General features: G+C 29.0%; 1 protein-coding gene across 1 annotated transcript; it reads right to left on the bottom strand.

The window, feature by feature from the left end:
• Positions 1 to 3791: 3791 nt before the first annotated feature.
• LOC107935054 (alcohol acyltransferase 9) lies at positions 3792 to 6259 on the bottom strand. Its single transcript, XM_016867598.2, has 2 exons — positions 5615 to 6259; positions 3792 to 4860 (listed from the first exon to the last, which is right to left on the bottom strand). The coding sequence occupies exons 1-2, from the start codon at positions 6050 to 6052 to the stop codon at positions 3952 to 3954; spliced, it is 1347 nt and encodes a 448-aa protein (XP_016723087.2). The 5' UTR covers positions 6053 to 6259; the 3' UTR covers positions 3792 to 3951.
• Positions 6260 to 23257: the final 16998 nt, after the last annotated feature.

The raw sequence follows: 23257 nt of genomic DNA, 5'->3' as shown, positions 1-23257 counted from the left end.
ATTCTCCTATTTATGGGTTGGGGAGGGACTATGGATAATTCTAGACACTATGTCAAAAATATCTGATGAGATGTAGACTATTATTAAAATTAAATTACTAATATATGAACCAATTAATGGTGACACTTGGGAAGAGGAGAACTATTTTAAAACTAAAAATTACCTTAAATGTTTTAATTTGTTAGTTTAGATATGATTAGATGTGGGGTTTATTAATTATATCTATAGATATAAAATAATTAATTAAACAAAGTATAATGTATAATGTATATTGTCTAGTGCTATAGACTTAATTAATGGAACTTTGAAAAACTTTTTTCATATCATATCATATCCTTTTATCACCAAACTTAGGGCATTATCATGGTAGGCCATTTGGAGGCATTTCCTTAATTACTTTTTGCTTCTTTAATGTATTAATTTATTTTACATTGGTTTTTCCTTTCATAGTTTTAATATGTACCACATATTTCTCAATCTTGATATTACTTCCCCACAATTTTGGGTCGATTTTAATTATACTAATAAATATTGAGTTCGGTGGTAATGTAATATACATTCTTTAAAAAAAAATATTAATTGAATTTTAATTTGATTGACATCGATTTTATTATTAATATAAAAAAAATTCATTATCAATTTTTTATATCTAATTTAGAAAAAAGCCAAATTGAAGTGACAACACGTGCAAATATTTTGGCACTCGGTTTCATATGATAATATATAAAATTATAGGATAAAAAGTTTTAACAATGTAAGAAGAGTTGACACGACTCTCTTTCTCTCAGTCTTAAAAAATAAATAAATGTTGAAATTAATGCTTAAATTTTTAAATTGGTTTCTACATTTTAAAATGTTTTTAATCTAACCATTAATTTAAAAATTAAATATTAATTTAGATATGAAATAGAACATATTTAAAATACATGGAGTAGATTGCAAATACGTATATATTTATTACATTGACACTTTGAATTTAGTATGTTACAATGCCATTAAAATTAGGATCGCCATTTAAAAGGAAAGTCAGATCCAAGCTGTTTACTTATCTTTACAATTTGATTAATGTGTTTTAAATTTGTTTCAGTTAACTTTTAACGCCCAAACTAATAGCTAGATGAACGAAAAGACCTGATTGATGCAATATTGATCTTTTAAAATTTAGGGGTCAACTTAAAATTTAAATCGTAATTTGAGGATGTAAGGTGAAATTAGCCTATTGTATTAAATGACTTGCGTTTTTTAAGCTCTTATTGAGATCTTACTCCAATTCAAACTTAGACATGTCTATAAACTATTGAAAATTTTCATTTCATCAGTATTTAATATTTTAAATGTGTTTGATAATCATTTTAATTTTGTACTTAACTTAAAATTTTCAACAAAAAAGTGTTGAATAAGATAAATAGGTAAGCTAATTACTTATCACTTAATGAAGAAAACATCAAGTTTGTTTTACTTTTTTAAAAAATTGAAACAATTTATCTTTTTCTTAAAAAAATAAGATATTAAAATTATCATATTTATCTTTCATCCAAAATTATTTAAAATAATATAAAATATTATATTAATAAGATTAAATTTTAAAATTTTAAAAATCAATATTTAATTTTATAAAAAAATATAATCATATTTATTTACTAATTTATTAAACAATTTTCTAATATAAATTCAACACTCATACAATTTAGTAGTAAAAATTCAATACTTAAATTTGACAACATCTTTTTCATACTAGCACGATTTTCTTTATTTTTAAAAACAAAATAAGAAGTACATGAGTATATTCAATTTTTTTATTTTATTTTAAAAGTTATAAAAAAATTCAAATAACGTAATCATAAACTAAATATGTGAAGAGAAAGAGCAAAATTTGTGAGTGCCATTTTCCACTATCTTATCATCAAGTTTTAAATAGAAAAAAAGGAAAAGAGAAGAATATAACTAGCACTTGCATTTTGGCTGGGGATTGGGGCTTTCCCCCATTGTGTATACCCACCACTTTGTCAATTAAATGGAAGCTAGATAAAAGAAGTGTTTAAAAGGTAACACATGTCCCATTAAGATATTGTAAAAAAATAAATATTTTTTTTGAATGTTTTACTATTACAAATACAATATATTCGTAAATATAATATAAATACAGATACATATATGATCAATTACAACGTAATAAAACATAGCAGACGAATGACTGAACAAAACCCACACATAATGAAATTGGAGACCCAATATCATAATTGCACATGGTAGGACTCGAACCTAAATTTTTTTAGAGGGTGAGATTAAGTTATATATTTTTTATGAGAGTTAAAATACAATTTCACCCTTGATTTATATTTATGGTTTCCAAAATGATTAAATCAATATTTTAACATTTTGAGGGGCCAAACTGTAATTTTGTCATATTAACTTAAAACTTTATGAATTTTTAAGGACTAAAATAATAATTTCTCACTTTAGGGGAGCTAGGTCCCTGTCAAAATAATAATTTTTACCTTAAAACTTATAAAATTAAAATACTTCAATATCAATATTGAATACTAACCCTAATTGTTAGAAATTTTAGGATAAGAATCACTAACCCTAACAATAATTATTGCCTAATTAATGTTCAACTTTAGCCTCTTTAATTTGGCAAATCATAAGCAAGTCCATCTTTTGTGAAAATCATTACAAAAACCAACCCGTCTTTATTGCCTTTTCTCTTATGACAAAAAATGAGATAGAAACATTGTACATCAATTATTAACTCAAATTTCAATAATCATTACATTTTTTCACTTTTTTTCACAAATACAAATATTATTGAAAGAGATAATTACGAACATGAACATGAAACATATATATATAATATTTTTAAGATACTCAAAAATATTTATATTTAAGTATTTTACTTAATAGATATCACTCTTAATCAAATCACCAATTCACTCAATTATAAAATTACAGAAATACTTCTTATTTTAAATTATAACTAGTTATAGTGACATTTTTGCTTAAATAAAAAAATTTAAAAATTCAAATATCGAATGCATATTCATTAATATTAATTTTTAAATCGTTCATTATTAAATAAATTTTATGGTAAAAATTTCATTAAACACCGACCTTTAAAAATTCTGGTATATTTGTCACTTAGTTGGGACACAATGACGTACTTTTTTTCAGCAATGAATTCGGCCTAAATATTTAATGACAACCAATAAGGTTTTATATAATACGACCCCCTTTTTCTCTCCCACACAGATCTTTTTCATTGAAATATTCACTTATTTGCCCAATGAGGTATGGAGTTTTTTTTATATAAATTATTTATGAAATTTTATCATGTGTGAATTTTACTTAAAATTGGTTCGATTAATAAAAAATGTTATCACATGTCTCAATAGTTATGACATAAATGGGTTAATTCCAACAAAGATCCCAAAAATATTATCCAATTCTAGGTTGAACTTTAAATTTTGAAACACTCTAATTGAATCCTCGAATTATTTATATTGTATCAAACATGTTTTTACATTGGCCCAACCATCACTTTAGGCATTAAATGCTAGTCCAAGTATGACGTGAGTCCAATTATAAAGATATATGCATTGGCTGTAAAAAGTTAAAAAAAATTATAAAAACAAACAATGTCATTAAATTCAAGAGGATATTTTGTTTCTCTCGCACGCCAAATACAAGCCATTCATATAGTAGGTACACACGTATTTGTAATTTTGACCAACGCGTTTTAAATATACACCACGTCATATAAAAGTAACAAGATTTAAATAATTAGAAGTATATGATATAACACCAACTCGATTTATTATTATTTTACAAAATATATAGAGAAAAGAAAAAAACAGTCAGATATTCACTTTTAGATATACTTAAATTACAGTAAAATTTTGTGTGGAGGGTTAAAATGATAAAAAAAAAAGAAAAAAGTTTGAAGTAGCATATTCAAATAAAACCATTTTGCTCTCCATTTTCTTCTTCATCCAAACCATCCATCATGTAATACTCGAATTTTTCAACTACACATTCAGGTACGGAAACTTGAACTTTTACTGCATCAAAATTACCCACCACCGGTAAAAACAAACAGTAAATATCACTTGTTAAAGGACCCATATGTAATGGCTTACCTTGTCCAAAATCCAAATCTTCTAACCCCAATTTAGCCCATTGAGAAATTACCAAGCTTGAACAAATATCTGTTTTGACATTTTTGTCCTCCAGTAAATCAATCATTGACCGTACATGCCCATCGGTTAAACTTGATTTAGCTTGTTGGATTAACTTTATACCATGGTGTAAGTTCGAAGCAACTAAATCATTTACCGCGGTTTCCGTACAAGCCAAGACAAATCCGTTCCCGTAATACCCTTGAGGTATTTCTGGGATTAACTTTTTCCTAACGTTGACGGAAAACAAGAGCTTGACTTTAAATGTGGTCGACAAATCCAAGGAACGAACCCATGACCGCCACGTGTGCGAGGCTAATGCCTCGAAGGTGGTGCATTTCAATGATGGGATGCACCGCCTTTTAAGGCGGAGGATATGAGCGGAGGTGAAGGTGAAGGAGGTTGGAACTAGTGGTTGTGATTGTAAATATTGGTTGATGTCCACGTGGATGTTGTTGTCTTTGAACGTAGTTTTGGTATATCCTAGGTGGTTGTGGGTAACTTGTGGTGGATCTCGGGGTTTCAACACGTGGCGAGAGTGGAAGGGTAAAATGCGTAAATCGAGTGTTGGTTTGGTGATCACGTGCGCCCACGCGTGTAAGAACTGAGATGTGCCTATGCCGTCACATATGCAATGATTTATCGCGGTGCAGAGGATCATACCCCCACAACGGAGATTCGTTACCTGCACCATAAATAAATAAAATTTGAAATTAAGGTTTTTCTTGGTCAAATTGTGTCTTAGTCCCTATACTATATTACAATTTAGAATTTATTTCATATACTTCAATTCATCATAATATCATCCTCTTACTTTTAATTGATTGCTTAAGATTTTTTTTAAAACCATGCTTCAGCACTTTAAAACTGTGTTAATAACTTCGACAAATTAATAAAATTAAAAAATATAATATCAAATTAAAATATAAAGTTAGGGATAAAACAACATTTAATCCCTAAATTTGATAACTTTTTCCAACTTAACCCCCTTAAACTTTTTTTAGTCTACGTTAGTCCTAAAACTTGGTTTTTTTTTAGTTTTGATTCATATGATGACATGATACTCTAATATCGTGCCACATCATCAAATTAGGAATAAAACAACACTTAGGCCCTAAACTTAACAACTTTTTCCAATTTAACCTTTAAACTTTTTTTCAGTCCACATTAATCTCAAAACTTGACAATTTTTTAGGTGATGACATGGCACAATATTAAAGTGCCATATCATCACAAGAACCAAATTTCAAAATTAATGTGAAACAAATAAAGTTCAAAAACAAATACCAAACTTAAAAAAAGTTATCAAGTTCAGGGACTAAACATTGTAATATCCCTGAAAAGTAAATCTTAAGCTTTATCATAGTAAAGTGACCAAAACAACAATTTTACCTTTATGTTTTCAGTAAAGTATTACTCGTACGGATATTTAACGATACCTGAACAACAAGAGGAGGGATCTCAATGAACGAGTGAGCTTCAACTCTATATAGTAATTTCCTCCAAGAGCTGTTTGGTTTCCGAGAAATTTGGAGAAACTCTTCACAACTAATATCCATAAAGCCTTCTGCAAACACAGCACCTTCACCATTACAATCAACGACGAGCTTATCATCATCACCAGCGCCGCCGCAAGGTCTTAACCTTCCGGCCAAAGGGTAATAATCAGCCAGAACCTTAGAAAGTGAATATTTCAAGATATCTATAGCAACAGCTTTTTCAAAAAGGTAAAGGTATTTAATGGAGAATCTAAGGAACTTTTGATCATCTAAGTTGGAAAGATACAAAGAATGGTTTGGGGTTGAAGTGTTTGGGGTGATTAAGGTTGGTTTGTTTTGGTAATAGAAACAATCTGGGAGTTCTTCAGATCTTAACATGTCTTGTTCTTTTTTTGAAGGTGTAAGAAAGAAAATTTTGATTGAAAGACAAAGGATTGAAAGAGAGATAAAAGGGAGGGGAAAGAACAGTGGGGTAGGGTAAGATCTATGGGTGGATATGGTGATTGTACGATCAGATTCCTTTGAGACAGTGGAGGACGGTGGGGGGGGGGAGAGAGGTTATGGAAGTGAGTTTATATTAAGTCCATGACTTTTTTCAAAATTATTTTTATATTTCGTTTTGATCGCCACTTCTTAATTAAGCACTTTTATTCAGACATTGACAATGCCAAAACTGGTTGGTTCTTTTTTTTTTTTTTTTTGTGGATGGTGGCGTGGGTGGAAGATTCTTGATTTACTGACACGAAGTTTAGCTTTGGGCTAATGGTGTGTGTGTTTTGCTTTGGTCTTGTAATGATTTTGGCAAATATAATGGACTATGTACAAATCTCTTACATAAAACCAAAACCAATCTACTCCAACTAGAGACCAAAAGCTAACGAATGCTCTTGTTGTTAGTTCAAATTTTGATTTATTATAATATGATTTAATTATAAAAAATCAATAAATCGAATTGGAATGACATGAATAAGTAACTAACAGTGACCTGCAATTGAAATAATCCAAACACTTAATGAGATTTTAGAAAACTTAAGTCTCAAATTTGAATTATCTAAATCAAAACGATTCAAATTTGAAATAACCTAAATATGTAATCTAAAACAAATTGAAATAATAAGAACTTGAAATAATTTGAATCCATAACGAGTTGGCTAAAAAATGAACAAGGGTTAGTATACCGTTTCAAATGATCCGAATGATTCGAACCCAGAATAGCTTCAAACCGTTTTTTTTATTTAGTCAATGGTTAATATACGGTTTTGATACATAAGTTTGGCTTCGATGTTTAGTTTGATATCCAACTAAATAGTATCATGTAGCCTAATGAACAAGGGCAAATCTAGAAATTCTTTTAGGAGGTGCATGAATTCAATTACAAATATATTAGAGGTCAAAATATAATTTTAACATGTATTAGTTTATTATTTCATCATTTTTGGAAAGGAGTGAACATAATTTTTTTCATTGGGGGAGTGCAATTTTACTATATAAATTTGTAATTTAATGGGAGGAGGGCAGCCAAGGCCTTTGCTTGCCCCCATTGTATTCTCTCCTGCTAATGAATACTTGACACGTGTGCTCTAGTAATAAATTACATAGGTACTTAATTGAGACAGAAAAAATTTAAGTACTAAATTAAACATTAAAATTAAACTTAGGTATTTAATTGGGTAAAAAATACTCAAGTATTAAATTGAAAAAATTTAGGCACTAAAATGAATATTAAAAATAAACTCGAATACAAAATTAAACATTAAAACTAAACTCAAGTACTAAATAATATATTAACAGTTTAATTAAACTCAAGATAATTAAGGGCGATTTTCATGGTTGCCCTTCAAAAACCTTGGCATCGGTCTCATGTTAGCTATTTGCCTATTAGGTGGCGCACGTTTAAATTTTAAATGGAAGGCATAAGTGGTCCATGTTATTGCCTATTTTAAAGGACAAAAAACAGAGTATATGCCACAATAAAGAACAAAAAGAGAGTGGAAAAAAAAATCCAAATTAAGGAAATTGACGAAACGTTATTTGAAGAAATGGGAATTTGGTATTTCAGACAATGGATTGCACTTCGTTTCCTGTTTGGGTGTTGGGGAACTTATATTATCAGTTTGCCAGAGTGGCCTTATCATGGTTTCATGTGCTGTCTTACTTTGTGTAATGAAAATTTTGATTATGTTTTTGTAAGAAAATGAGTTGTAGATACCCCGTAATATATGTATGTATGCATCTAACATAAAGCGTACTTGCTCTATATTTTAACTGTGTGGTTGAGGATTTGATTCTTACTTATAAAAATGGAATATATATTGTAGCCAACCGTTTATCTCTTTGAAGAACACTCATAGCAAGGGGATTAGTCATTGCTATTGGTAATGGATACCCTAATTTCAAACAAATATATAATATATGTATGGATGAATCATATAGATTATTTCTTTTAGAAGAAAAACTAGACAAGGTTAATATAATTGACATGCAAGATGAAGTTAAGAATTTTATTTAGGGGAAATTGAAATAAAATTATAAAAATATGGAGGGATTAAGGCTAAAAGTTTTGTGATAAAAAAGCTTTAAATTGCAATATTTGTTAGAGGGATCAAAAATACAAAAAAAAACCATTTATTTAGGTGCTAAAAGGTTTAATTTAAATGATTTATGTTTTAGGAGGGGTTAAATAAAGATTTTTCAATTTTATTAAAGGGACAAGGCCACTATCTACTTCTAGCTTCGACATTGTTGGCATGGTAAATTTTCATACAAACATGAAAATTAACATAGCAAAATGACGGTTTCTGCCATGGTAATAATTTGAGATTGATTTGGAGGGACTTAGGTTAAAAAAAGCTTAAATTGCAATAAATTTTTAGAGGGTCAAAATAATAGTTTTTTCATTTATTCAAAAGCTAAAAAAAATGTAATTTGAATCATTTATGTTTTAGGAAGAGTTAAAAAGACTTAAGTTCACCATTATTGACATGATAAAATGACGTGGTAGAAATTTATGCTTACGTGGAAATTCACATAGCAAAATGATGGTTTTTGCCATGGTAAAAAATTTGACATTGATTTGGAGGTTGACACATATTATAATTTTGAAGGAATGACAAGTTAAATTTTGACATGTTTCGAGGAAACAAAATAAGGTTGTGGATTGCATAGCAAAAATGTCAAATGGAGATTTGAATATGAGATGTTACTCTACTGAGCCACGTGAGGGTGTTTGAACTTTATTGAAGAATGATATTTAACAGTTTAGAATAAGGTCAGGCTCTCAGTAGAGTCATGTATTTAGAAGGTTTACTTATATTTCTTTTAACAAAAAAAAGGGATTTTTTAAACAAAGTTAAAATATGTCATAAGTATCTATATTTGTCACAAATTTAAAATTTAGTTTTTCTACTTTTTAGATTTCAAAATTTAGCTTCAACTATTAATACTATTAAATTTATCGGTGTTACATTTTAAAATTAAAAAAAATATTCATTTGGTAACCATGCAACTATAAATTTACATCGCAATAAACTAGAATTTAACAAAATAACTTTAATATTGTTAACAGTTGAACCTGAATTTTGAAATCTGAAAATCAAAAGGATACCATTCTAAATTTTTGAAGAATACAAATACTTTTATGGCATATTTTAACCTTTAAACAAATACGCTTTGGAATACTAATCCCATCACTTTTTAGGCAAATTAATTTGTTCTAACAAATTGGACTGTTAAGGTTCAATTACCAAAAAGATTCAACAAGTTGACACATTTGAACACTAATTGTGCTACTTTCTTTTAGCTAAAGCTTTTTGGTTTTTGATTTCCAATTTCAACCAAGTTTAGTTGATTGAAATAATGGAATGCGATTCCTGTTGTCGACACAAGTAGTCAAAATTTGGCATCATCATATTGCAATATCCAATTAAAATAAGCAAACTTTTATGTACAAAGAAATTTAAAAATATTAATTTGCAGTTATTCAAATCTTAATTTATAATCAAGAGCGTAGTTAGAATTAATTCCTCATAAAATTATTATTCAATTTTCCCTCACTAAAACAATTTCCTAGCTTAACTCTTACATTTCGGTCTCGTTAAATCATTGCCAACTAACATACCATAAACATGAACTCATGGGTTTTTGGGAGTGCTGCTAGGCCAAGAGTTAGGATTCTAGTTCGTATACTACGCCAATTTCAACCATGTTGACATAATTTAACAATATTAACTATTCAAACTAACTAATAATATTATAAAAGTAAAGGATTAAATCATGTCAATCAAATTTGGCTATAACAGAGGGATCAAAACTAGAATTTAGCCAAAATCTCAGGTGGAATCCACTTTCGGTAGGGAACTTCGTTCACCATTCCATGGAAAGCAAAAGAATCAGACCTCTCGATTTTCCCTTTTTTAACTCTAATTTGACATTGGGGTCAAAAGAGAATAAGTTCTAAAGTATATGCTATATGATCCATGGAGATTTTATATACAAGATAAAAATCATGCGCATCGATTTAATCAATAATCAAAATTTATAATTGCTAATCGATCTTATTTAATAATTAAATAATTTATGAAATTGAATTAACCATCATAATTGATTCCATCAAATCAACTATAAACTATTGATTAATTTAATTAAATTGATTTCAACCGAATTTTCCTCCCAGTAAATATCACTTTTATGTTGGAGACAAGGCAATCTCCAAACCCAATATTCCTCTCCCTGGCTGCGATGCCGATTCCCAAAACCCAAATGCATAGGGTGAAGTGAATGGAGATCAAATCCAACCTATACATTGGTTAAGCCTATGATCAAAGTCAATTTAGTTGGGCGGACTGGAATAGATTTGTGATCATAAATGTGGAGATGCTTCTTGAAGTTTAAGTTAAGAGTGAATCCTACCACAAGTAACGTGACAAATGATTTATGCTTAGGAGTTTTAGTTCACAGTTCACACCAGTTTCGAATTCAGTTGATGTTAAGTGAAGTTTAATCATATCATTATACATATCAATCCTCTTAAATACAATAACATATCATATAAATAGACATATGAATCTTTATCAATTACACTGAAATTCATGTGTGGACCTCTCAATAAAAAAATATATTCTCCAATCACATTTTGTAGCACGTGTTTAGGGCCTTCCATTATTCTATCTTAAATTCTCTCGCATGAAATACTTGTATGGCTAATAAAAAAAATGTAAAATGGTAATGCAAAAATGATAAAGAAAAAAAAAGTCATAATAAGGTCTTGGTTCAAAACCTATTAAGCATATGTATTTTTTATTTTTTATATAAAAATACAAAAAGATAAAAACACTTTTAAAGTAATTTAATTTACTTTAAAAAGTAATAGAATTTTAATTATTATCCAATTGAATTAGTGTTCAGTTATCTCGGCATCGTTGTATTAACCTCCATTGTCCCGTCATACTAAAACTTTATATCAATAGGGAAAAAAAAAGGGTTTCATTGTTAGCCGTTGAAATTTAACCTACTAAAGCTGTTCAATGGTCACTAATTTTGATGATTCATTTAGAGGCATTACATTAGACAGTCCAAATTGATGATTCTAATTCACTCACTCTCTCTCCACAAGACAATCTAATATATTGAGTTGGACCAGGAATTCAATGTCATCATCGGCCATGGTTGCCATTTTCATTTCTCATTGGTCTAGAATCTAAAGCCCACTATGTTCTCAATGACAAAGACTACACTTTTTTATATAATGAGACCCAACAACAAAACGGAAGGGGAGGGCGGAGTGATCATTGGCAAGGGGTCAAACTTTCCATCCAACAGACTTTGAGTAAATCACGAAGTAGAAATTATTTTTGAAATGTAATTTTATTATTATATTAATATAATTTTTTATAAATTTTAAAGAATTTAATTAAAAAATTATTATTTAGAGGGTCAAAGTACAATTTGACCATTTACTAATTTATAATTTTATAAAATATAAAAAGACTAATATGATATGTTCTCACTTTAGTCGGGGATCCTAGCTCCTGCTAGCCCTCTTTTGGTGCCTCCTCTAATCCAAGTTATTCGAGTTGGTGAGTTCAATTTTTCATCCTAACTTAATTTGAATTTTTTAATCGAGTAGAGTGAAATAAAATTTGAATCGAGTTGAATAAATTTATCTTAGTTAAATTAAAATAAAAATAAACAAGTTAAATATAAATCTTGTTGACAATACAACTAAATTTCTAATTAGAATACATAAATTCGAGACTATATATATAGAGGCAAATTTGAAGGGAGTAGGCAAGGCCTTCCCCCCCAATGATTTTTTTTTCAATTTAGTTCTCTTATAAATAAATAAATTATAAATTAGTATATAGTAACAATACTCTTTGATCCCATAAAATGAAAAAAATTTCAATTTAGTCCTGTTATAAACAAAGAAATAATAAATTAATATATAGTAAAAATTACACTTTAGCCCCCGTAAAAATAAAATATTTTTATAGTCTCTTCAAAAATGATGAAATTATAAATTAATACATAATAAACTTATATTTTAATCTATGAAAAAAATATAATTAAATTCTAACCCTTGCTAAATTTTTTTTTTAAATTCACCCTTGTATATATATTTGAAAACTCTTTCAAAGTAAAATAAGAGAAAAAAAATAAAAATATTTAGCAAGATAAATTGGCACGTTTGGTTTCAGAAAACATTTTCTATGTTCATTTTCAATTTTTAGTTTCAAACCCGATATATTTGTTTCAACTATTTAAATTTTCAACATTGATTTGGATAAAAAGTTAAATCCCTAAGGAGGGAAATGGGTCCACTTTTGATTTGGTAGTGTCTCTCTTTTCCCACCCCGCATGCTGTTGACGTTGAATAAAGAGTTTATTTGTGAAGTCGAGCCTAGATTTGATTTTAAAAATTTTAAGCTTGAGTTCAGCCACTCAAATGATAAAAAATATTAAATCCAATCCCGGCTCAAAGCAGGCAAGGTGAATTTGCTCGACTCACCCACACAAGTGGCAAAATTCAGCTTTGTATTGTGTTGGCAAGTGCTAACCCTTCAACTTGGTTCCCCTTTTAACCCAACTACTCTTCTTTTTTCCTTTTACTTGAGGGGTCACATCCTATGAAGTATGTCCTAAAAAGACAATGATATATATAGGCTTTGGCTTTAACTGTTAAAAAGCTTCGAAAGTACTTCCAATGTCACTTGGTTAAGTAGGTAATATTGTAAAATTAATATGGAGGTTTTTGCATTAAAAGTTAGATTATAATTTGTCTCTTTTATTTAAGAAATGAGTAAATTTATTTTTATACTTAAATTAAAGAGTAAATTTATTATTTTAGTTAAAATTTTTATTTATTTTTATTAAATTTATTATTTTAGTTAAAATTTTTATTTATTTTTATTGTTAAAAATTGGCATAACTGATAAAATAACTAGACAGTTTCACATGGCGTGTCACATGTACCTCATGACGACGAATAGGGACCAATCTTTAATAACAAAATTGGATAAAATTTTTAATAAAATAACTAGTTTGCTCTTTGATCTAATGTATAATGGTTAATTTGATCAATTTTTTAAAAGAAAATGCAAAATACAATCTGACTTCTAATAAAAGGGCCTCATGATACCTTACTAGTAATGTTCTATCACTTTGATTATTCATTTAATTATTGAATGTAAAATTGATTTAACTCAATTTAATTATATAAAACAAAGTTCAAGAACTCAAGTTTATCCAACTCAAATTTTAAAATGACCCAAACTAGTATCACAAAAAATTTAAAATAATTCAAGTTCAAAACAATCTAAACACAAAAATTGAAATGATTTGAATAAGTAACCCAAGATGGCCAAAACAGAAGATGACTCTACTGAATAACTCAACTGGAAATCAAAATGACTTGAATATGAAAACCAACCCAAATTCTAACATAACCCAAACTAGAAATAACTAAATAAAAGAGCCGAAATCTGGAATGACCCTAAACTTATAATAATTTACAATTAATATGATTCGAACAAGTAACTCGAAATGACCTACAAGATGACTTGACAAAAAACCTGATTGACAAATCAAAAAAACTCGAATCTAAAAATTAACCTAAACTTTAAATGATACGAATTCAAAATAATTCAATCCTAAAATAATCTAAAATTTTAAAATGCAAATTAACTCAACTCCCACCTTTGTGCTTGAAGAATTACGTTTTCTAGCTTTATCTACCACTTGTAAGAAATCAAATAAGCAGGTAAGATCGGATCACTAAAAAGGAATCGATCAGCTGATTGATTAATGATTTTCCATTGCATATAAACCTTCTTTATAAGACCCTTATTATTTCTTAGTGAGTGTACTATTATTCTTCTTCTTATTAAAATAATGATGAAAGAATCTTTTTCACTATTTTTAAATACTGCATATATAATATTGGAATCTTATTCAATTGTTTTCTTATTCATCTTCATTCCAATTTCTAAAATTAAATAATTATCACAAATTTGATTAAGAGTATTACAGTAGCATCTATTTAAAGATCTTATTATAGTAAAATCCTGTGGAGGTCCTTTTAAATCACCGTTGATCATGCCATGTAGGAGTTGCACTAAAAAATATGACTTTACTTTTTAACCAATTCAACCTGTTTTAATACTAAAGAATGAGAGACTGATTTCGAGAGAAAAACAACATATTTAGCAACTGATTTAACATGTTATAAGCCACCAACACAATTTTTTAGTTTCTGATGTGGCTTGATCAAATAGATACAATCTCTTTATTTCTGTCTTTTAATCAAAACCATTTATTTAAAAAGAATCTCATGGGATCCTACTATAAAAATATCTCACATTAGACGTTATCATGTACATTTACTATAAATAAAATGTTCTAATTTCATTGATTAACTATTAGCTTAAACATTAAATAGCAGTTTAAGTATGATGTAAAACATATTTAAAGCAAAACGTAAACATGTATCTACCATGCATAAATAATATATATATATTTAGTTTACATTGTGTTTCTTTAACACGATCCAAACTGTAAATACAATAAATATATTTATTATTTAAAATTTGATTCATATATTTTAAATATGGTTATTAAGCGGTTTTAAATAACAGCTACTATACTATTGTGAGACTGAACCAAAATTTTCTGCAAGATCTATGGGAATTTTCTTGGAAAAGAAAATTATTAAAGACTTAAAGTTCATGGATTCTTTGTCAGCTTCTGGACATTCTTTTTTATAAAAAAAGTACAGTTCACATGCATGCATGATTTTCTGATTTAAAAAACAACAGTTTGCTTTAGACAATTAAGGTTTAGAATACTTTTATATTCCCATTACTTTCATTGAAAGGTTGAATGTAGGTCAAATTCAGTAAAATTTTCCACATATATATACACACACTTTTGGGCTTTTATATTTTCATTAGATAGAATATTAATCAAGCATACTTTGAATGTAATTCTCCTTATGGAACTTTTCAAATTAAAAATAAGAAAGGACAACCGGAATTTTGGGTTCCATTCCCACAATTTCCAGCTACTTTAATTTCTTATAGTTTAATTACATGATTTTCTCTCAGAAATTAAATTATTAATTTATGATTAGAACTTTAATCTAAATTTATTTAAAGGTGCCATTGTATCTTTATTTTGACAAGCCAATTAGCAAGGGTTTTCTTTGAAGACAACAAGATGTAGTCGCATATTAGTTTTGGTGAAAGTTTCATGGTAACTATAAACAGAATTTTGTTCCCAAGTTAGAACTTTGCTTTCGAGGTTTGGGATAGTACATTTAGTACTTTTAGGTTTATTTTCTCTATATTGTACTATCATTTGATTAATTATTTATTAAAAAGTCTATACCTCCTTTGTCCGTGATTTTTTTCTCTTTGAGGGTTTTCCACATAAATATTTACGTGTTTGATCTTTTCTATTTTACTTGTTCGTCGTTTATACAAGTCAATCCCCAACAAATTGGTATCAAAGTCAAGTTCAACTTTCGCAGATTGACTTGTTCAGTACACAACAACGGATTTGGATATCGAGAAGTTAGACGGATCACAAATTTTAGTTTCTGGCATTTTTGGATAATTACGAAGATAGCTTACGTGACCGAGGACAAGGGTGATGATTTCTTGATCTCCACATAATCCGGTTGAAGGTGGAGTCATGTCAGATGTCAAGCGTGTGCTTGATTTAGAGAAAAATCACATCCCCTTTTGGTCTTTAGGACTTGAATGGTTCGTAGAGTGTTTGAGGCAAGGTCGGTCGTAGAGGGTTACAATCAGAAGGAGAAAGTTGATGCTTTCTCTCATGTTCGGGTATTACTGGCCCTTCTTGCATTATACAACTTTGATTTGAAGATTAGGAGTCTTTCAATTTACAAGTTCGAAAGTTGTTTGAGCTTGTTCGGTATTCTACAAAATTTGAGTTTGGCTTGTGACGGGGAATGGAAAAAGAGCCGTGATAAATACGAGTCAATGTGGAGATTTGTAGGGTGTGCCTCATAATTATCAGATGTTTTACAAATACTTAGGAAGATGTTTGAGGATTTGTCGAAGAAGAGGTAAAATAGAGGCAACGTTACGACGTGAAGACAAGTGATGTTGCGACGAAACCCTAAATGAACGTGGCGGTGACATCATGATAAGCATGCATGGGACGTCATGACGATTTCTCCAAGTTATATAGTCGCATTTTAGACTTCAAGCAAGACTGCTTCTCCTAGTTGCACTCTGATTATTCCAAGGATATTTTAGTATGATTAGAAGAGCCATTGTATCATGTTTTGAGGGCGACAAGATGTAGTCACATGTGAGTTTTGGTGAGAGTTTTGTCGTAATTATGGAGAGTATTTTATACATTTTTTTGAGCGCCCTATGAGATTTAGGGTTTTATTTACCGGTTTGCTCTTTGAGATTTTGAGCTTTGTATTTAGGGTTTAGGGTAATATACGTTTAGTACATGTAGATTTATTTCTTCATATTATGCTCTTGTTTGTTTACTCATTAGTGAAAAGCTGGAAGCCTCCTTTGCACGTAGTTTTTCCCTCTTTGAGGGTTTTCCACGTAAAATATTTGTGTTCGTTCTTCTCCATTTTTATTATCTTGTTGTTTATTCGGGTCATCCCCAACAATAATGTTTGATACTTTCTCATGATAAAATTCTAATAATGTAATTGTTGGGACTGTGATTGCGAGGAATGTAATATTATATTGCCTGGTATTCATAAGAAAATACTAATTAAAATCCGAAGAAAGTTGTATTTATAAGTTTGGTTCATTAAACACTTTACTAGAAATGATATAATAAATTTTGAAATTACTGCCATTGAATAAAATGTAAAAACATTTTTTATGATATATATTATTAACAAAACTTAATTTATTATTAACAAACATTAATTTAATCTATTTAATTTAAAATGATATTACTTTATATGTTTTAAATAAAAATAAATTAATACATTTATCTCACAATTAATACATGATTAATTTAAACTATTTAAAATGTATTTAAATTAAAATTTAATTTCATCGTATTTAAAATAAATTTAAAATTAAATAAATTTTATAATTTTGTGCTGAAAAATATTTTTATGCAATATTTTAATCAATGGGTCAAAATTGTATCCATCCCTGATTTAGAGCCCCTTTGGATACCAACGCACAGCAGTGCGTTGAATTTTTTCCTCTTTATTATCAACTTGACTGCACTGGGGTGGACTAAGACAGCCTTTGGATGCCAAGGCTTCCAGCACAGTGAGGGAATTCTACTGCACTGGACAGCCTTAAGCTGATTGGTGATAAAAGCATCAGTTGGGTGTAGCTGGGGCAATAGATATTTTTAGAAGACAATAACACCCTTGTTGTTGTTTCTGTTGTTGTTGCTGCTGCTGTTGGTATTGTTGATAATGGGAAATGGGAATGGGAATGGGAATGGGAATGGGAGGAGGGAACGGTGGAAGAGGGGAATCGATGGAAGAGGGGAGATGGGAATGGGAAATGGGAGGAGGGCACGGTGGAATGGGAAATGGGAATGGGTATTGCATGGGAATGGGAAATGGGAGAAGGATACGGTGGAAGAGGGGAATGATGGAAGAGGGGAGATGGGATTTCATTGTATTTAAAATTTTAAAATAAAAAAATATATGTAATGGATTTTAAAAATAAAAAATACATGTAGTGTATTTTAAAAATAAAAAATATATGTAGTGTATTTTAAAAATAAAAAATATATGTAGTGTATTCTAGAAATAAAAAAATATATGTAGTGTATTTTAAAATATATATATGTAGTGTATTTTATTAAATGAATTTATAAATTCACATATTTTAATAATTTAAAAAAAGTAAAATAATTTAAATAACTTCTATTATATATCAATTCTAATCTGATGTCCTTAATAGTCATTTCTTATTCTCACCTCACCACTACAGCTGCGTTTGAATCCAAACACACACTCCACCATTGTTTCTAATCTCACCGCTACAGTAACTAATCTCACCGCCACCGCTATTTTTCACCTCACCGAAAGTAAACACACCACCCATCCAAATTAGCCCTTAATCTACTTCCCTTTTTTCCCCTCCTACTGGAATATTTTGAAAATTAAAAGTAATTTCACCTAGAAAAAGTAATCGTAATGTTTTCCTTGGTATTTTCGAAATTTTGTCTTATTTCCCCTTTTCACGATTTCTAAAGATTATGTCCACTTTGTATTATTTGGAGATCCTGTTTCGAACACAATTTTCTTTTATCAATATTTAAAATTGTTTCCTTTTCCACCTTTAAATAAGAATATAATATGTTTAAATATGTACAATTGAAATAAAAATTAAAGTTTCTTGTATACATATGAATCACAATTCAAATTTCATGTGTATAATTACACCAAATCAAAGTTAGTGTATCAAATTACACATTAGATCAAAGTTCATATATAAATTTGATATTTATTCTAATCTAAAATATTTACCAGAACTTTGAGATACCTTACCTCAATTAGTAAACTCCAATGATCCGAACTTGAAATGACCCAAATCTAATTAATCTGATCTAAAATTGATTCGATTGTTTTAAAACTAGAATTAATCCTATCCCATTAGCAAGTTGAATTATATGTAATTAACATTTGCATATTCTATTGCAGGGAATTTGGAGAATTTGCATTTGAATTATGAAGTCTTTAGAATCAAGTTGAAGGGAGAAAGAAGCCCTACCTTGTCAGCTGGTAGGCGAAAAGGAAAATCTGATTGGGACCAAACCCTTGGATTAAATGCTTTAGGTTAAAATATGATTAAGTCATTGTACTTTTTGTATAGTTAGAATTTAGTCCCTTTATCTTATTACAAGGTATTTAATCCCATTACCTTTTTGGATTTAAAATTACAAGTCCAATTATTAACACGATTAAAATTCTTTTATTAAATTTAAGTTCACTACAATGTCAATTTCTTTGTTACATGATTATCAAGTGAATTTTTTTTATTTCAATATTTCAAACTAGAAAATTTAACAGAAGAAGTTTAATCAGGGGCAGAGCTCCCCGAAAATAGAAAAATTGTGCCTATCCCCTTTAAAATCTAAAAAATTATAGGTTGATACATAGTAAGATTGTATTTTGACCCCCTAAAATGATAAAATTATGATTTAATCATGCTAGAACTGTAAAGTTTTAAGCTTATAATGGAAGAATTGCTTTTTGACTCATAAAAGTTTATAGTTTAATTTCAACTCCTACAGAAAAATTTCCCGACTTCACTCCAGAGTTCAACGATGTTAATAATTGGGCATAGATTTTGAAACCTGACAAGTAAATAAATTAAAATTTTAAAAATAAATATAGAAAAATTAAATTTCAAATATACAAAAACTCGTACCATATTTTAACCAATGCTTTATTACCCAAAGCAATAGGAGAAAAGACATGAGAAAATAATCAAAAGTTAAAGTACTACATGGGAAAATAAAAATTGAACACTTTTGCAAAAGCTGAAAATAGACTACTGTCTCTTGACCCTACAAAAACCGACCATTCTTTATTATATTGTTTGAAATTACGTAAGGAATTTATTAAATTAATAAAAATTTTCATATCTTTCATATTTCTCGAGAGCAGAATTTTGTTGCAAATTGGTTAGCTAAATATAGTATTCGTAATAATTTCATGGTGACTGTTTTGATTCAATCAATGGCTGAAATTAGCTAAATGAGGTAGGTGTGATTCTAAGTGGGAAATAAAATAAAATAGAAGAGTTTATAAAATAAATTTTCCTAATAAATGGAAATTTCTCAATCTAAGCATAAATTACGAATATTGAGATTTGAAAAAGCTAATAATTGTATTCCATGAACCAGTAAATGTTTTTATTTTTAAAAAGAGAGTTTAAATTTAAACATTAAAGATGACATTATTGAAAAGAATAATTACAAAGCGGACCATAACATGACTATAAAAAGTACCCTAATTATTATTTCCCTTTTACAAATGGACTCAAAAACTAAATAATTATTTTTGACTTTTGGTGTACAAAATTTGTGTCCTTGCAAACTGTTTTCACTTTGCCACCTAATTTTGGCTAGTTTTCAGGCAAGGCTGATTTAAAGGTGATGTTCTATTTCGACAAGAATTTTCTATATATCTTCAATATTGTGTATATATAAGAAAACATGATTTTTACGAGATACATATAGTTTCGAGATCTTTATCTGTAAAAATTCAAAATTTTTAATTTGGAGTTGATCCCCGATTGAATCTTTCAATGATTATAAGAGAAGATCTACAAAAGTAAGAAAATAAATTTTGTTCTCTCTCTACTTGTGCTTTGTGGGAAATTTGAGAAACTAGAAATGAGGTTATTTTTTAACATACAAATCCTACTCCATATAAGACACTTGAATTGATAAAAAGGCTAATGATTATCCTATTAAATTTAAGTATTATTATTCGAATTAATTAAATTATTTATCGGATATATGAATTCATTAAATATTCACATATAGTAAAATTAATATTTTTAATAATAAAAATAGACAATAAATTTGAATATTCGAACTCATTATCCATAAAAATAAAACAGTTTCGACTAATAGATATTATCCACAAAAATTAAAAGAATTTGAATAATACACATAGACTAAATGTAGTGTATGAGTTTTATACATCATCAATGAATAATAATAACACATTCTAAATGAGTAAAACAAAAAATAAGGGAAAACTTATATATACAAATAAATACTGATAACATCATTTAAACATAATTGAATAATAATTAATTGTAAATAAATACTAAACTCTTAAACTTTACACTCTAAAACCGAGACCTGAAATCTTAAACTCAATACCCTAAACCTTAAACTTGAGATCATGAATCTTAAATCTTAAACTCAAGAATTATTTTTTTATTGAAACTAGGATATCCACTATTAGTGTTAATGACTAATCCCCTTACTGTAAATGCTCTTCGAAGAAGTAAACAGTTAACCACGAAATATATTCCATTATTATGAGTAAAGATTTAACTCTCAACCACATGATTATGGAACGAAATGAGCAACTACTACACTACACCTCTTGATTTAAATTTGGAGTTACTAATACATGTTTTCATTATATTCGGGGGGACCGCTTGCATTTGTCACCCAAAAATAAAATTACCATGAACAAATTGTGTATATTTACACGAAGTAAACACTAACAACACTTTACTCTTCCAAAGGCAACAATTGAGGCAGATGTGATATTTTTAGCAACCCATTACTTTTTTTAAATCTTGGAAGCATTTCTTTCAATAATAAATAATACTATATAGCTATTTAGCTATCTAATGTATAGTCCTTTTGTTATTGCAAATTAATATTCCCCAAATATGCATGGTGACTTTTGTTTTATGTTACATTTCAAGTTTGATTTTCTCCACCTTTCTATTGCAATCAATGATATAAAGTGCTAGCAACTTGTTTGAAATCTAGGGGCGGTTGTAAAGGCTCAAGTTGTGCCTTCCACTTTATTAGTATTGTAAAAATTTTATTGGACAATCCAATTAAATCGATTCGTATAATATTTTAATAAATAACTTAAAATAAAATAAAAAAATCGAAATTTGAAAACTAAGGTTAAAAAATATCATTCGAATCAGTTTTTCATATGTTTTGGGTTTTATTTGTTGTATTTCCTTTTTTTTTTAATTTTGAACCATGGTGACTAGTTGACTCATTCAATAATGAATATTTTTGTTAGAGTTATTATTTATTGGGTTTTTTTTTTGTAACAAGAAATAACTAGAAAGCAAATGCAAAGACATCAAATTAATTAGAAGTAACAATCATAGAATCAAGATCAATTTTGAGAAGCTCCCGTAATAAGATTGGGGCCTCATCATAATTCCTGCTTCCCGATTTAGCCATCAAATTAGTTACTCTATTATGTTCCCTAGGGATAATTGAAAACGAACCCTCTAATTTCGGCAAAAAAGTTGATTAATCAAACGTAATTCCGGTAACATACTAGTACCCGCACCACCAGCTAAGATAGTTTTCACAACTAAAGTATTATCACACTCCAATTCCAATTGCCTAAAATCAAATGCCCATGCTAAATTGAGGCCTTCTAATATAGCTGTTGATAAGTTAAATTAAAAAAGGGGTTGAAAAGTCAAAAATGGTGGGAGGTGCAATTGGCACCAAAAGAAAAAAAATAGTTGGCAAGTTGTTTAAAGTTGAAAGGGATAATTGCAATTTTGGTCCCTAATTTTTTAGGCCATTTGCAAGTTAGTCCCTGAACTTCAACTATAAATAGGCCTAACCATTTCTCATTTCAACCATCCCAACCAATCTTTCTCTCTTAGTTTTCTCTCTTCTCCCATTTGAAAATTCTTAAGGAATTCTATTTGTTTGTAATATTTTGGAGATAGTAAAGTTATCATCTGGTGTTAGTGCCCGAGGACGTAGGTATAATTTACCGAACCTCGTTAAAACTCTTGTGTTCTTTCTTGTCCTATTTTTCTTTCAATATTTGAGGGTATAATAGTAGTATTTAATTGTGCTATTAAATTACTATAGAAGGGATATTCTGTCTAAGGAAAGACTTGGTATTTAAGAGATCCATGTGATCCACCTCTCTTCCCTGGGAATTGAACTTTGTGTGATTTTTTAGTACAATAATTTACACGCTTCCGACCCTATTGGAACAACAAGTGGTATCAGAGCCGAAGGTTAATCGTAGTATGCTCTGTGGTTGCAGTTTAAACTGATCTTCCACATCAGAAAAGATTTCCTTAGGTATATATTGAAAGATTATGGAGAAAACGGTCGGTGTAGGAGCTTCAACATCGTCCATGTGGACAAGACCGACAATTGCAAATGCAAGATTGGCCGTGGAGATCTTTGATGGCACGGGCCATTTTGGTATGTGGCAAAGTGAGGTTCTAGATGCCCTTTTTCAGTAGGGTCTAGACATTGCCATTGATGAAGAGAAACCAGATGATGTACAGGAGAAAGATTGGAAGGCGATCAATCGGTTGGCATGTGGCACAATTCGATCATGCCTTTCTCGAGAGC

Source organism: Gossypium hirsutum, chromosome D06 (assembly GCF_007990345.1).
Source record: "Gossypium hirsutum isolate 1008001.06 chromosome D06, Gossypium_hirsutum_v2.1, whole genome shotgun sequence".
Lineage (NCBI taxonomy): Eukaryota > Viridiplantae > Streptophyta > Magnoliopsida > Malvales > Malvaceae > Gossypium > Gossypium hirsutum.
This window is presented reverse-complemented; position numbering and strand designations above follow the sequence as displayed.

Bases quoted from the DNA above. Each gene is read 5' to 3' on its own strand.
- LOC107935054 (XM_016867598.2), bottom strand. From the start codon at position 6,052: ATGTTAAGATCTGAAGAACTCCCAGATTGTTTCTATTACCAAAACAAA. The intron at 4,861-5,614 runs GTATCGTTAAAT...TTTATGGTGCAG, and splicing joins TCCCTCCTCTTGTTGTTCAG to GTAACGAATCTCCGTTGTGG.